Source organism: Morus notabilis, unplaced genomic scaffold (genome assembly GCF_000414095.1).
Source record: "Morus notabilis unplaced genomic scaffold, ASM41409v2 Scaffold717, whole genome shotgun sequence".
NCBI classification, from domain to species: domain Eukaryota; kingdom Viridiplantae; phylum Streptophyta; class Magnoliopsida; order Rosales; family Moraceae; genus Morus; species Morus notabilis.
Window position 1 is genome coordinate 313,793 of NW_010363083.1, and position 17,003 is coordinate 330,795.

Here is a 17,003-nt window from a genome sequence, read left to right on the forward strand (position 1 = left end):
GCTAACCATCCTTGAATCACCACGATTGCTCGAATCACGATCATTGAGCCTAACTTATGATCTAATAAGCTGATTGCTTGACCCCTCTTCTCTAGCATCAGAAAACCAAACGCCTAAGGCTTTACTCAACCCACAGACTATCTCTAAGGGCATTATGTGGGTGCATAATTATTCACTTCTTTTTTCTTTTTTTTTTTTCGAATTCCTCATGTCACTGCTGCCTTTTTACGCGAATGTCAACATTGGTGATGAAGACACCCGGTTACTTAGCAGCATCACAAACCAGATTTGCTTTAGTAAACTCATATCCCGAACCGCTGTTTGATGCAAAAGTACACATAGGGCTCATGTTACTCCTGGTTACTAGGCAGTTCGGAATAGCAGAGTATTTTACACATATGAGGTTTTTTATTTTTATTTATTTTTTTATTTTTTTACATGAGACTTGATACACTTCCACCCTTTTCAATATTGATTTACCCTAAAACGGTTGACTCCCTAAAGTTTCGCTTCAAGGGTATCACACAGTTCTATGATCCTAAGCTCTCACGATGACTCGAAGCTTCTAGGCTTTCCAATAGACAACTACGCTATGGTCTAACATGCTAAGTTTCAAATGATCACATTTATGGAGCTACCGAACCACAGATATCACCAAGATTTAATTCATGCCAAATTACTACACAAGCTGAGACTTTTGACACATTGTATTTTTCACTGAATGTCCTTAAACCAACACAGCTGCAGCAAAACCAAAGCATTTATTCACACCAAACATATCACAGAAATGCAACTTCGCTGTTTTTTCTCTCTGTTTTTTTTTTTTTTTTTTTTTTACAAAACTGAAACACTACCATTAAAATAGAACCAAACAACAGATACTAAACACAAACCTGTCAACCATACCCCCAAACTTAAAGGAAGCAGTGTCCTCACTGCTTGGGGGAATGATGACAGACTACCTAGAACAAACAGAACAACGAAAATAATATAAAACTAAACAAACATAACAAAGAAAGTTGATACTCCCTGGGCAGGGTAGGCAGGGCGCCTACCCTGTTACTCCTCTTCCCCAGGGTTGATCGAAGCGCTATCCTCGGAGGCAACTGGCTCTAGCACTTTTTCGGGAAAGTCAGGAAATGGGAACACCGGCTTGGTGAAATTTTTCTGAAGGGACTTCTTCATGGCGATGTCCCGTTGCTTGGCGTAGGCCCAATACTGCTACTGCTGCTTATGCATCCTCTACAGCATTTCCAACATTTGAGCCTGCTGAATTTCCTGGAGAGTGATTCGCTCTTCCAACATGCGGAGGGAGTTAACCATTCCCTCATCTTGACCCCTTCTACTAGACTCGGCAGCATGTCCACTGCTCCGACGCTTCTTTAATTCCAAAAATGCTTGATGACAATCGCCATTGAACTCAAACGGCTGACTTTGCTCCAGCAAACTGCATAACGGTTTAGATATTCTTGAAAAGTCTTTTATGAACCGCCTATAAAAACCTGTGTGGCCCAGAAAACTCCTAATTCCCTTCACTAATGTTGGCGGTGGTAGTTTGTCTATGACTTCAATTTTTGCTTTGTCCACCTCGATGCCTTTATTGGAAACCTTATGACCCAAGACAATGCCTTCTTGTACCATGAAGTGGCATTTTTCCCAATTGAGAACCAAATTGGTTTCCTCACACCTCATTAAGACTCTTTCCAAATTTGTTAGACAATCCCCAAAGGAGTCTCCGAACACTGAGAAATCATCCATAAAGACCTCCAGCGATTTCTCCACCATGTCGGTGACAATAGACATCATACATCTTTGAAAAGTCGCTGGAGCATTACAAAGTCCAAAAGGCATCCTTTGAAAAGCAAACGTCCCATACGGACAGGTGAAGGTGGTCTTTTCTTGGTCCTCTGGTGCTATAGCAATCTGGTTATAGCCTGAGTATCCATCTAAGAAACAGTAGTATTCCTTCCCAGCCAACCTATCAAGCATCTGGTCAATGAATGGCAAAGGAAAATGGTCCTTCCTGGTTGCCTTGTTCAGTTTCCTGTAGAGCATGCATACCCTCCAACCAGTTACTATTCTTGTAGGTATCAATTCATTGTTGTCATTTGGAACCACTGTGATTCCACCTTTCTTGGGTACCACTGAACTGGGCTGACCTAAGAGCTATCTGAGATAGGGTAAATTATCCCTGCATTAAGCCATTTAATTACCTCTTTCTTCACTACCTCTTTCATGATCAGATTCAACCTTCGCTGTTGCTCTACCGAATTGCTGCAGCAATCCTGCAGCAAAATTTTATGCATCCAGATTGATGGGCTAATTCCTTTTATATCTGCGATAGTCCACCCAATCGCATGTTTGAACTTCTTAAGCACCTCCAGTAGTTGCATTTCCTGCATTCCATTTAGTCCAGAAGCAATAATTACAGGAAGAGTGTCAGAATCACCCAAGTAAGCGTACCTCAAATGTACCGGTAAAGGCCTTAGTTCCAAAACAGGTGGTTCTTCCACCGAGGGCTTATATTGCTTTAAAGGCCTTTCTGATAATTCCAATGACTCGAAGTGCCCCCTAGATCTGGTTGATGCTTGCCTACCCTCCAGCCATGATATTTGTCTATCATTGTTGTCCTCATCAACCTCAGAATCCATCAGGTCCTCCTCTGTCATCAATTTTTCAGCACATGTCTTTTCAAACTCTGCTGCCACTAGTGAATCCAGAACATTAATTGCTGAGCATTCCTCCACCTCATCAGCAAAACGCATCACTTTGAACACGTTGAAAGTGACCTGCTGATCATGGACTCTCATTGTCAATTCCCCCTTTTGCACATCAATCAATGTCCTGCCTGTAGCTAAAAAGGGTCTTCCTAAAATAATCGGCACCTCCGTATCCGCTTCATAGTCCAACACTATGAAATCTACTAGAAATATAAATTTGTCCACCCTTACTAGGACATCTTCAATTTTGCCCTCTGGGTGAGCGTAGGACCTGTCAGCTAATTGCAGCGTAACAGTGGTAGGTCTTGCTTCACCAATTCCCAGCTTTCTGAAGATAGACATAGGCATTAGATTAATGCTTGCCCCCAAGTCGCATAATGCCTTTCCAATGTATTGATTTCCGATGGAGCATGGTATGGTGAAACTACCAGGATCTGTTAACTTAGGTGGCAGCCTATTCTTCAAGATTGCACTGCATTCTTCGATTAGTGCCACCGTCTCAAATTCACCTAGCCTTCATTTCTTCGAGAGGATATCCTTCATAAACTTAACGTAACTCGGCATTTGCTCCAATGCCTCCACAAGTGGAATGTTGATATAGAGCTGTTTTAGCACGTTAAGGAATCTCCTGAATTGCTTATCTTGCTTTTGATTCTGAAATCTCTGTAGAAATAGGGGTGGAGGTCTCTCTGGTCCGTTTTGCTTCAGCTTTGCTGTAGCATTTTGGCCGACAAAATCCTGTTCTGATTCAGCTGCTGGTTGCTGGACTTTCTGGTTTTGGATCGAAGAGTGCTCTGATGTTGCTGCAGACTGTCGAATTGGTTGTTCGATTTCTCTACCATTCTAAAGTGTGATAGCCTTGCAATGCTCCTTACCATCTCTTCTTGGGTTTTCCGTATCACTCAGAAGCGATCCTTGGGGTCTATTACTTAGAGCATTAGCCAACTGCCCTACTTGATTCTCCAAGGTCCTCAACGATGTAGCTTGACTTTGGAGGAGAGCTGCTTGACCTTGAATGAGTGAATCGTTCCTTACCATGTACTCTTTAAGCAATGCCTCCTTGGGGGTTGATGGTTCTTGAGGTGGTTGCCTCTGATTTGGTTGCTCTTGAGGTGGCTGTCTCTGGTGTTGCTGCTGATGGAACCCTAGTGGATATGCTGGTTTACTAGGCCCTGACATAGAACTAGCTCCCTGATTTGACCAAGAAAAATTTGGGTGTTGCTTCCACCCTTGGTTATATGAGTTGGAATAAGGGTTGTTATTACTATTGAAGTTGTTCACATAACAAACCGACTCAGAGTTGGATGGGCAGTTTTCGAATGAGTGTCCATCTCCACAGTAGACACAAGTTAATGCAATTGGGGTTGCTGCATTAGCTCCTGTAGCCACATTCATAGACTTCAGAATAGTGGACAGTGAAGAGACTTGAGCGGTCAATGCTGTCACAGCGTCTACTTCATGAATCCCCGCCACTCGTCTCCCTGCAGAAACTCTCTCAGTGGGCCACTGGTAGTTGTTGTTAGACATCCTCTCCAGAATTTCATAAGCCTCGTTGTACGACTTCACAAGTAAGGCTCCATTCGCTGATGCGTCCACCATGGCTCTAGTCGAAGCATTGAGCCCATTATAGAAGGTTTCCATTTGAATCCAATAACGGAGTCCGGGGTATGGACACTTCCTTAATAATTCCTTAAAGCGTTCCCATGATTCGCATAGAGCTTCCCCCTCCAACTGCTGAAATGATATGATATCATTCCTAAGTTTGGCATTTTTGTTCGGAGGGAAATATTTCACCAGAAATTTCTCAGCCAAATCAGTCGAATTAGCTACCGAATCTAGTGGCAGAGAGTTCAGCCATGCTCTAGCTCGGTCCCTCAGAGAATAAGGAAATAACTTGAGACGAAGAGCCTTTTCTGTCACACCAGGGGCCTTAAATGCTTCACATACTTCAATGAAAAGCCGAAGGTGCATGTGTGGGTCATCGGTTAGCATCCCGTTGAACTGCCCCACGGTTTGGAGCATTTAGAACATGACCGGCTTCAACTCGAACTTAGTCGCCTGGATTTCTGGCCTCACAATGCCTGGATGCAACCCATCGAGCATGGGGATGGCATAGTCCCTGATTGCACTGTCCCTATCCTCTGCTATTGCTACCACTTGATTACCTTGATTATTCCCACCTGCTCCATTAGCCATTTCTTCAATTCCAGCAAATCCCTGTTGTTCCCTTCTTCTTGCTCTAAAGGTTCTTTTAATCTCCGGGTCTAAGGGAATCAAATCTGCATCCCTTGGTCTATTCATGCAAGAAGGTTACACCTGCTTTAGCACAACAGGAGCAACTGAGATTAACAGAAGCAATATTGGATTTAAATGAACAAAAACTAATTTCTATAATAATTTCTATTAACGCCAATCCCCGGCAACAGCGCCAAAAACTTGTTCGCCAAAAATCTATGCATAAAATGACTCCACACAAGCGCACGCAATCGAACAAGTAATATAGTAGTGAGTAAAAGTATCGTCTCCACAAGGACTGAGTTAATAAGGAATTTTATTACAAAAAACCAGTTTTGTCAATGTGATTGAGAATAATTTGAATGCCAAGTTGATATTGATTAAGTGAAATGAATGAATAAAATCAATGACTGTGATTGAAATGCGGACAAGAGGTAACAGTCAACAGGATCTAAGCTCAAAGCTGTGATTTAATGATGGATTAAGGCTAGGATTACTGATTTCCCCTCGGTTGCAACTCTGACCACGTTTTGCTATACGATTGCTGTAGCAAAGTTCATCTAGTCAACCTAGAATTCTACATAATCATCTTCCGACAGATTTATGCTTGTAGTTCCTTAAACCAAACCAACATATTCCTATGTGTTTTAGTTTACAAACCTGACGTTAAACATCAATTTTAATGGGTTGTATAAGATAATAATATATTCCTATACTATCTCGTATATTATCCAAGCTAGATCTAACTAAACCAACCTTTCCAGAATTAGCTTAAGTTTGTATCTTCTTACTAAATGATGGCATGTCACTTAACAGAAAGTAGACAATAAATACACTTGAATAAACAGGATGAAGATTACACAATCAATCAAAATAGCAAATAGATCTTCATTGCAACTTTGGTTCCATCAATAATCCTAGCTAAGGAATTTAGCTCATGTTTAGCTCAATAAAATCAGAATTAATAACAATAAACAACTCCATCAAGTCTCGGAGAGAAAATACAGAGAGAAGGAGAAAATAGCTAAGCTAAAATCTGAGGTCAAAACCGCCGTGTATCCATGCAGTCCTGTCCTCTTCTAGCTCCAGCGCCCAAAATTCCTCTTGTACTCTCCTCTTTCTCTATTTTCAGCTCGTACAGGATCTGTGCGCCTCCTCTGTGTCCCCCTCTCTCTCTCTGCTCCTGTCCTCTACTCTTCTTTTTCCTTTTATACTAGGGCAAGTTGAGGTGCCCTAGTGACATGTGTATGCATGAGAGTCAAAATTAATGGTCCCCCCTCCTAGTGCTCTTACAACTGTCCTGATTTGATAGCTTCAGCGCTTGGGCCACTACCAGCGATAAAGGACAAACTGCGCCAGCTTGCTCATTTTGGCTGCATTTGCTTTTGCTGCGACTTTGCTGCAGCATTGCTATGGCAATGGGGGCATTCCAGCCTTTACGTTCTCCACCACGCTTTTCTCACCAATTGCTTACGCCAGCACTTCCTTTGGACAACCTGGACTAAATTCCCAGGGTCAACGCACTGATTTAAATTGAGGAATAACTTTAAGATATAACAAGATTTCTCCACAAATATCAACTTTCTGTCAACTGGACAAAAATTAACAAATGCTACACAAAATACTAACACTAAGGCATTTTACCTTGAGAATATAAACAACTATTAAGCCTAAAAGTATGCTAAATAACTCTATTTCAGTGAGTTATCAATAGGCAACCAAAGTAGGCTGACTACTAGAATAAAGAAAATCTTCCTAATAATGCGGCAGATTTGCTGTAATAATCAATTCTGATTTTATTGAATAAAATCTAATCCTAGACAACCGGGATAATCAATAAGAGAATATTTGAATATTTCAAATTAATTCAAAATCTTCCAAATTGATTTATTCTAGTAGAATCTGATTAAATCAATCTGATTTGATCTACTGATAGTTCGTACCATAGCCTTAAGAGAAACCATGGCTTTCGAGAGAGTCATATCTCCCCTCAAGGTAACCCCCTTTCCTCCCACCTTAAATTTCATCACTTGAGACTTCCAATTCACATGCATTCTTCCCAAAGTTTCTAAGCATTGCATGCCTAAAATCACATCCACACCTCCTAATTCCAACAACAATAACAAGCCTTAATCCCAACTTAATTGGGATTGGCTATATGGATTTCACTTTTTCACGCAGCTCCGTTTAAAAATAGACTTTCCTAAAGGCCTAGATCTTGAATGTCTCTCCTAACTACTTCGGTCCACGTAATTCTTGGTCTACCCCTTCCTCTCCTAGTATTAGGTATAAGAATGTCCTCTCAAGCACGAACTGGTGCTTCTAGCGGTCTACGTTGGACATGCCCGTACCATCTCAAGCGGCCTTCGCACACCTTATCTTCTATTAGTGCTACACCTACTTCACTACGAATAACTTCATTTCTTATGCGATCCATTCTCGCATGACCACTCATCCATCTTAACATACACATTTCTGCCACACTCATCTTACATATATGTTGTCTCTTAATGGCCCAATGTTCACTCCCATATAACATAGCTGGGCGGATTGTAGTCCTATAGAACTTTCCTTTCAACTTAATAGGCATCTTGCCATCACATAAAATTCCCATAGCATTCTTCCACTTAACCCATCCTGCCTTAATCCTATGTTGAATATCCTCTTCTATATCGCCTTCATACTATAGACCCAAGGTACCTAAACTTCCTGGAAGCCTCAATCTACACACCATCTAAAGAAATTCCATCACTCGGATTACTTGAGTTACTTGAGTTACTAAACCTATAATGCATGTATTCAGTTTTCATCCTACTTAACTTAAATCCCTTTGTCTCAAGAGTCTGTCTCCATAGTTCTAACTTACGGTTAACTCCTTCCCTGTGTTCATCAACTAAAACTATATCGTCCGTAAAAAGCATACACCAAGGAACTTTATCTTGGATTTCTCTTGTTAGCTCATCCATCACAATCGTGAAAAGATAAGGACTAAGAGCAGATCATTGATGAAGGCCGATCCGAATGGGGAACTCTGCCGTGTAGCCTCCAGCAGTTCTCACACTCGTGACCACCACATTTTATATGTCCTTAATTACCTTGATATACCTCACATGCACTCCTCTTTTCTAGCACCCACCATAAAACTTCCCTCGGTACCCTATCATATGCCTTTTCTAAATCTATAAAGACCATATGTAAGTCCGTTTTGGCTTATTTGTAGCTTTTCATCAGCATCCTACGAAGAAAAATGGCTTTCGTGGTTGATCTGTCTGGCATGAAGCCAAATAGGTTACCTAAGATGGTAGTTGTGACCCTTACTCTCCTTTCAATAACTCTCTCCCAAAGTTTCATAGTATGGCTTATTAACTTTATGCTCCTATAATTGTTACAATTCAACACATCTCCTTTATTCTTGAAGATGAGGACAAGAATACTTTTCCTCCACGCATTAGGCATATGCTTCTTCTTTAGTATCTTATAAAAAAGCTTATTGAGCCAGACAATTCCAACATTTCCTAACGCCATCCAAACCTCTATTGGAATATCATCTGGCCCACATGCCTTCCCCTTTTTCATTTTTTGTAGTGCAGTTTTAACTTCTGAGACTCTGATTCCTCTTGTATACATCACATTAGGTTCTCCTTGTGAACTAAGATCGTCAAACTCTATCGCATGATCATCATTATAAAGCTTCTCAAAGTAACTCCTCCACCTTTCCCTAATATCTTTATCTTTTGTCAGAATTTGATCTGTATCATCCTTAACACACCTCACTTGATTTAGGTCCCGACACTTCCTTTCTCTTATCCTAGCTAGTTTATATATATCCTTCTCTAGTCCCAAGTTTCCTACATACCTCATCTAAGTAAGTAGAATAAGCCTTACCAATTGCTCGCTTAGCTTCTTTCTTCGCTTTTCTGTACTTATTAAAAGTTTCAATATCCTTATGCTTTGGTAAATCTATATATAAATCCCTCTTGGTCCTAATAGCCTTTTGAACTTCCTCACTCCACCACCAGGTTTCTTTCCCTGGGGGGCGTTTACCTCTAGATTCCCCTAGTACCTCATTTGCCACTTTTCTAGTGCAGTTGGCCATGGCATCCCACATAGTATTTGCATTACCTTTATATGACCAAGTAGCCTCCTCTAACAACTTCTCTTTAACGGTCAATTGCTTTATTCCCTTCAAATGCCACCAATGAGTTCGTGGGAGGCAGTTTATCTTAGTCCTTCTATAGCAAAGCTTAATGCTCGCATCTAAGATTACTAACCTATGTTGGGTGGCTAGTACTTCTTTAGAAATTACTTTACAATCTTTACATAGAGAACGTTCTCTATACCTTGTGAGAAAATAATCTATCTGGCTCAAGCTCCTCTCATTCTTGAAAGTGATCAAGTGAGAATCTCTTTTCTTGAAAAATGTGTTTGTTATGATAAAATCATGTCCCAACGCAAATTCCAAAATAGATTTTCCTTCTTCGTTTTGAGCTCCAAAACCAAAACCACCGTGGATCCTTTCGAAGCTTTTCCTATCCTTACCAACATGGCCATTGAAATCTCCTCCAATCAAAATGTTATCCTCATTGGCTATATGACACACTAAGTCATCCATGTCTTCCCAGAACTTGACTTTAGTTTCTGCATCCAGTCCGATTTGTGGAGTGTAAGCACTAATTACATAGATGAACTTTCTTCCTAGTGCCAATGTGAGCATAATAATTCTATCCCTTATTCGCTTAATCTCAACTACGTCATCCTTCACCGTTTTGTCCACTAGAATACCAACTCCATTGCAATTCCTTTCCCAACCTGTATACCATAACTTGTGTGCTAAATTTCCAATCTCCTTTGCTTTCTCTCCTGTCCACTTTGTTTCCTGTAAGCATAAAATGTTAATTCTTCTTCTTACCATAACATCTACTAACTTCATAGATCTACCAGTTAAAGAACCTACATTCTAACTACCTAACGAATTTTCCTATCATGGGCTAGCTCTATCCCTTGCACACATCCATGAATGTGCAAGGACCCATATCCAGGGCCCGACATGGCGTATGGGCTCGCTTTTTCCCCCGCACACGTCCATGAATGTATGAAGACCCCTGTTGCCTATTTAACACTATACCCAGGACCCGACATAGCGCGTCGCACATAGAGAACACCCCAACAGATTATGTGTAAGTGAAATCCATGAGAGTGACTTATTTTTACACTGGCCGTCAACCTACCGTAACCCTCCTCCTTTACCCGAGCTTAGGACCGGCTATACAAAACGCATAAGCGGAGTCCACACCTCCTAATTCCAAAGGCAAAATATTTTCCACAATTGTCAAATTCGATAAACTCAACGCCACCTCCCAATAAAGCCCTTTTCCTCGAACCCATTCTCCCATTCCTACTTTATCTCCAAAACCGGCAGTGGGAAAAATAGGTATTGACAATCTCTCAACAATTATCAAAGAAATGAAATTGTGAGTCGCCGAAATCGATTAAAATAATTACCTCATGAGAAATCATTCCACGAAGCTTCATAGTTTTTGGTGTCAAAAGCCCAACCACTAAATTCATGGATAATTCAATGATCTCAGGTTGCCCTTCCTCCGAATCGGTCCATGGCTGAACAATTTCTTCTTCCTCCCAATTAGTTGCATCATCATCACTAACAAGCATGATTTGAAGCTCCTTCTTCTTACATCAATGTCCTAATGTAAATTTCTCATCACACCGGAAACACAATCCCTTATTTTTTTTTTCTCTTATAGCTCGGAATTTGATAACTTTTGGAATGGAAAGTCTCTTTTGGGTTGCCATTTTCTCCAACGTTGTAGGAACTCATGGTGGACATTCTATTCCCAACATTGACCGCGATGGAGGTGTTGAAAATTCAGTCCGTGATCCTCCAAAATATTGTGGTCTCGAAACCCTCAATCCCACAACCTCTCGACGAAGCAACTCTTTCTTCTCCTCAATCCTTTGAGCTATTTCCATAATCTCACCTAGACCAACCGGTTTTAAGAGCTATAGTTCAGCCTGAATTTCTGCCTTTAATCCATTAACAAAAATACCCTCCAAAATTGCTTCTGGAACATCACAAAGCGGTGCTGCCAACACCTCAAATTGTCTGCGATAATCTGCCACCGACCCTTCTTGTCAAATAGACAATAATCTCTCACAAAGATTCCCTTCCTGCGAAGAACGAAAATGCTGCAGTAAAGTCATCTTAAATTATGTCGAATTATAAAAGGGCCTTCGGCCATTCTGCCATTGTAACCAAGACATAGCTTCACCCTAGAAAGCTATTCCGGAAGTGACCAATTTTTCTCTTTCTGAGCAGCAATTAATGGAGAAAAATTGCTCCATTCGGAAAACCCAGCCGTGGATCGTCACCACTAAAAGCGGGCATTCCACCTACCGCCGGCGTAAAGCTGCCCAATCATCATTCACCAGAAATTCCTCACAAATTCCACTATTCTCCCTAGGTTCCCCAAACCGACCACCAGCTTTGGGTATTCTCCTTCTTTCAACTCCTCGGTGTCCAGCTTCACCAAAACCGCTGGTTATGCCCAAATGTGTATAAAAACAAGCGGTCAACTGTAGTACAATTAGGACGGTCGATCCCACGAGGAGGTAATAAAATCAAACAAAAGAGATTAGTAGAACAAAAGCGTTAGAGAAGTAAGCAATCAAACAAAGAAAAGAAAAGAGTGTTTTTGTAGTTTTAGAGCAATTTAATTTAAAGATAATGCAATTTAAAATGGAGAAAATTCAATAATAAAAAATGGTAAGGCATTGAGAATCCTCCATATGCTTTGTTCACCTATTTGGATTTTGATTCATAAATTGACTCAATTGAAAGTTTCACATCCCAAACAATTAATCGAAAAATAAATATTTGAAGAACATATGAATTAAAAATGTATTCGAGTAAATAAAATTCTAACGTTTAGAACTAGGAAAAATTATCTTATGAGAAATCTAAAAGCGACAATATACCGTTGGTAATATTGCAGTAAAAGTCTACTCATAAAATAATACCTACCAATATATAATATCATGCAACAATCACATAAAAAGAGCTTGACTAGATTTATATAAAAGTTGACAATAAAATATATTGATAAGAGGAAGAAATATGATAAAAGAAGATTATTTACTCAAATGTATAAAACTTACAAACCATTGGAGAATCAAAATCCAAACAAGCTTACTACACATATATGATCATTTCTAGCCTCACCCAAAAACTCTAGCCTAGCTTGCACATAATTCTCACAAAATTCTAAAGAGAAAATATGAGAATAAGAGTAAGAAAATAAGAGAAAAAGTGTCTAAACTTAAGCTAAGAATCAACAACCCAATTACCTTGACAATGGCCCTATTTATAGAGTTTTGGGTCATGCAAAAGTAACAATCAGCAACAAAAATAATAAAGAAAACAAGGCTAAAAAACGTTTCCCTATTTAATTGAAATTTACAAGGCTTTATTTGGTGAGTAAAAGTTGATTATGGTGGGAAGAAAAACCATCACAAACGGATATTGTGCATGAATGGCTTGAGCAGGTGAAGAAAATGCCACGTGGCACACTCTAATTCATCCAGGACTGACGCTTAGAGTACATGGATAAAAAACAACTTTGAAGTGACACGTGGCATGCGCTGATTCACGGAGAGGAAGAAGTGGCCGACATCTGGGTCCCGTATGCACACGTGGCGGGAGTTGAATGGAGAGCTGCTGCAATGCGGGACCCACGCGGAGAAGAAAGGAAAATCGGGTGACGCGCGCGTGGAGGAGACTCGCGCAGGGGGAAGGCTGTGCGTGCCAAGCGCGCGTGTGCAAGGGGACAGCTAGGTCCCATGCATCTGCGGCGCAGCAGAAGATGACACGGGGCGCGCTGGAGAGGCTCGCGTGGCTCGGCTCCAATCGGCTCGGCTCAGCGGGCTGAAGGGCTAATAATGTCTTATGATGGGCTTCTTAATGGGCCTATTCCTTCTTTTAATTCTTTTCAGTTTTGGCCCAAATATCTTATTTCCCAAAACAAATTAAATTAAATTAAAATCAAATACTTCCACGAAAAATTAATTCCATGAAAATATTTAATTAAAACTCAAAGGTTTCGCAGAACCTTAGGATCTGTCGCTCGATCTTCGTTATGCTTGCACAACCCTAAAACTTCCGCCAAATGCAGCTCCACAGCGCCGGTCGGTTCTGCTTCACGATCTTCATTGACGACCGTTGTCGGAGCTCTTGTATTCTCCGGCGCTGATGCTGGTGCCGAGAAGAGTTTCATCTGCTCCTCCATTAATCGGCAAATCTCTATCAGATTCTGAATTAACTCAGCCCTCACCTCGCCGATTCCCTTCTCCATAGTAGCCTTAACCTCCTTAATTTCTTTTTCCACAGATTCGAACCGTTCCTCTGATTTCTTGCCCGCCATTGATGCCCAAAATTTGTGCTCTGATACGAAAGTGATAGAATCTAGGACAATTCTCAAGAAATAAGAAGAGTTGAGAAGAAAAAGAGATGAACTTTTATTGAATTGAAGAAAAAGGAATTACAAATGCAGTGCTTCGTGGTACTGCTAGACCTCCCCTGCTCAGCTTATGAGCTAAGACTTCCCCAACAAGACTCAGATCATTTCTGACTTCACTGTCCCCTCCCTCCTTTTATTCCCTCCGTTTCCTTAATCGACGAGTCTCATATTCACACTACAATCTCAATAATTGTCTATTTACGTGTGTTTTTTATAAAGAAAATACTACAACGAATCACGAACCATGATTCGAATCATGGCAGGAATATACCAACCAAACACGTAATAAGTTTGCGAAGAATTGAAATTGATAAAATTGTATTGTCGAGGAAAAAGAACTAATAGTTGGTTGTATTAAAGCTCAAAGTGTTAGAAACTAGATTATACAGATTTACATTAGTTGAAAAAAAAGGAAAAAATTTGGTTCTCAGTTTCAAGGTCTAGTTGTTGTAGTTAGTTTGGAATTTTGAGAAAACAAATAGAGGTGTTAAGAGTCTACCTTAGAAATCAGAAGCATTGGTAATATAGATCTATATTTGAAACTTGTATTGTATACGTTCAGGACATGGAAATATACGACAATAGGAATTTGTTTATATGATTGGAAAGATAGAATGTATTGAGCTGAGAATTGAGTTCTCGGCAGTAGTTGCCTTGAACTAATGTTCTATAACATTGTATAAACATGGCTTACTACAAAATTGATACCACAGAAGTGTGAGCTCTTGTACTATAAAGCAAGAGTTCCCATTTACATGTGCAGTGGCTGAGATGTACTGGTTTACATTCATAAAAAAAATATTATTATTACTTTTTCCAACATCACTGTTTCCGTTGGAAGTTGAAAAATCCTGTTTTTTTTTTTTTTTTTTTTTTATTTAGTTGAGATGCTGCCCTGAATGGACAAAGTTGTAACTTCTTATGCATATTTTGGGTGGTCTTTGACCTCTCGATATTTTGTTGGTATAGGCATACAGCTGCTATGTTGAGGCTCTTTGTAAACAACCAAGTTTTGCAATTACATGGTCAAATCTTTCTTGCCCTTTCGTGGAGGCTGGTGAACCTTACAGAGCTCTTCAAACTACAAGGTAACACGCCCAAATCTCGTTGCATGCGCGTTTGGTATATGTTCGTCGTATTTATGTACCGTAATAATATTGAATGACATGACTATTGAATTTTATGCTGGAGAATTTCGAAAGACTGCAATCTTGCTTTATTATCTTTTATACAATACATAATCTTTATATATTGTAGAAAATCAGGATATCTCGGATTCTAAGGGATTAGGTCTGTTTAGATTTTATATTATTTGGTTTGACTTTCTATTTTAAATTAGTTGAGATCTTCCACAAGATTCTCCAATAGAATAGCTGATTTGATTTCTTTTCTTTTTCTAGAATAGTCAAATTTAGTTAGACTAAAAAACTGTATATATTAGGCTGTAAATACGTTTTCTGAATAATATGAAAGAGCAGTGTTTTTTCCGGTTTCTCTCATAAACCCTGCGCACATATATTAATCATTCTGAATGCATCAATGAGTCTGGAAAGTTAAATGGAGAGATAATTTGAACGTTAATTTTCTTTTTCCAGGCTCTGGGAATGCATCAATAGGCAATTGTGTGCTTCCAGTGTGCTCTACAAGTGCAGCCAGATTTTGTCGTGGCCTATGGTGAGGCTTTTCTGTTTCTATGCGGTATGGCTTTTTAACTAGCCTGCGTTTGTGCTGACTTCGCTTTTCATTTGTTGTGGCTATAGGCTCTTAAGCTGTGGTAATTCTCTTGCATGGCTTTCTATTTGTTCTAGGAGAAAGATGCATTTAATGTTTGATTGTGGCTGAAAGCATATCCTTTCTGGTCGGAAAAATAAACTGTTTGGACACAAATGGATTTGTTAGATTCAGAATGCTTGATTACAATTATTCCAGTTCAGTCTACTTGTATCTTTCCAATTTTTGTTATTAATAGATACTTATTCCTTGATTGCTATATTTGTTGGTGTTTGGTCTAAGCTTCACCTTACTGTTCTTCATAATAGTCACAATCCTCAGTAAGGCATGGCTTTGACTTCGCTACTGATTTCAAATTCTAATAAAATTCATTTTGCAGGAAATTTAGCTAGTATTTATTATGAGCAAGGCATCTTGGACTGGCAATTCGCAACTATAAGGGAGCAATTGCTTTTGATCGGGATTTTTGGAGGCATACAATAATTTGGTTTGTCCTCTTATATATATTTGTATAATATAATGCCAGATATTTGTATTAGTGATATGAGTCTTTTCGCCTAATAACATCTTGGTGTTTCCCTTCACTAAGGGTAATGCATTGAAAGATGCTGGAAAAGCTGATGAAACAGTGCAATGCTATTGTATAGGTTCTTCTATTTTATGTTATGCACTTTCATTGTTTGCCACTTTGCCTTTTGGGCTATTTCATATTTACTGATTATGTTTATACTTTTTTTTCTTGAAGCAATGTCTTGCTTTGCAACCAAGCCATCTGTTGACGGAATTCAGCCATCGAAATACGGCGGGTTACCCACTCGTATCCCGTTGGGTTACCGGCTGGAAATTAACGGTATATTTGAAATTATGCTATAAAGTGTTTGTTGTGTTTTGTAAGCATGAGTGTAGTGATTGAATGAGAGGACACATAGATTTATAGTGGTTCCCTCTGTTAATGAAGAGCTACATCCACTTGTGTATGATATATTTCTTTTGGACTTTTTACAATGCACGTATATTCTCTCTATCATTCCATACTCGAGAAGTCCCTCCTTATTTCGTGTATGGGACTTTGCCCTTTTTATAACTCAAGCTTCCTTCGTGGGTGGTTTTTCTTCGTAGGTAGAAGTACTCGAGTGGCCTACCTTTTTAGACTCAGACCGTAGCCCACTAATCACCTTTTAGACTGTTCACTCAGCCAATTGGTCTTCTATTACGGCTCTGTGGATTCCTGTAATCCTTCACTGCCCACTGTAGAGCGGTTTAGGGGATTGCAATTAATACCCGTATTGCAGACGTCCCCCACCCCTAGACGCAACTTGTGATGTCAGGCTCCTTTCTGAAGAGTATTCCCCTGGCCGTCTGTGCAGCGTAGACCTCATGTCCTTTCTGACAGTCGACCCTTTCCAGAGGAAGTGTTGCATAAGTTCGACGGCACAACTGGTCAACGCCCTAATTTGGACTTTTCTTTACAGCGTCGAGGAGAAGCGAGCTTCAAGCGTCGAGGGTTGTCACCTTTTTGAGGGAAAGTAGGGCCACATGTCACGCTATCGCCGTTCCATATGTCACCCACATTTTCCCACACAACAACTGCCCCCCAGGTCGAGGGTTTGCTTTAGATAGCCTCGAGCTAGGTTCGGGTGTCTTTCTGTGCCTCGGGTGTGGGAACCTAATTCCGACCCTTTTTTCGTAATGATAGTCTTGACGCTTCAGCTTTCCTCGAGCAACGTACCCGTCGCGTCGGTCAGTTCACCAGGCTGACGTAAGGCCTTATTTTTAAAAAAGTGAA

General features: G+C 40.1%; 2 protein-coding genes and 1 non-coding gene across 3 annotated transcripts; 1 reads left to right on the plus strand and 2 right to left on the minus strand.

The window, feature by feature from the left end:
* Positions 1-1,242: 1,242 nt before the first annotated feature.
* LOC112092618 lies at positions 1,243-3,062 on the minus strand. The gene is made up of 2 exons (XM_024169193.1): positions 2,214-3,062; positions 1,243-2,166 (listed from the first exon to the last, which is right to left on the minus strand). The coding sequence occupies exons 1-2, from the start codon at positions 3,060-3,062 to the stop codon at positions 1,243-1,245; spliced, it is 1,773 nt and encodes a 590-aa protein (XP_024024961.1).
* Positions 3,063-3,563: 501 nt separating this feature from the next.
* LOC112092619 lies at positions 3,564-4,742 on the minus strand. The gene has a single exon (XM_024169194.1). The coding sequence runs from the start codon at positions 4,740-4,742 to the stop codon at positions 3,564-3,566; it is 1,179 nt and encodes a 392-aa protein (XP_024024962.1).
* Positions 4,378-4,484, plus strand: LOC112092628. The gene has a single exon (XR_002902671.1). It is a non-coding gene; the product is annotated as a small nucleolar RNA R71 (small nucleolar RNA).
* Positions 4,743-17,003: the final 12,261 nt, after the last annotated feature.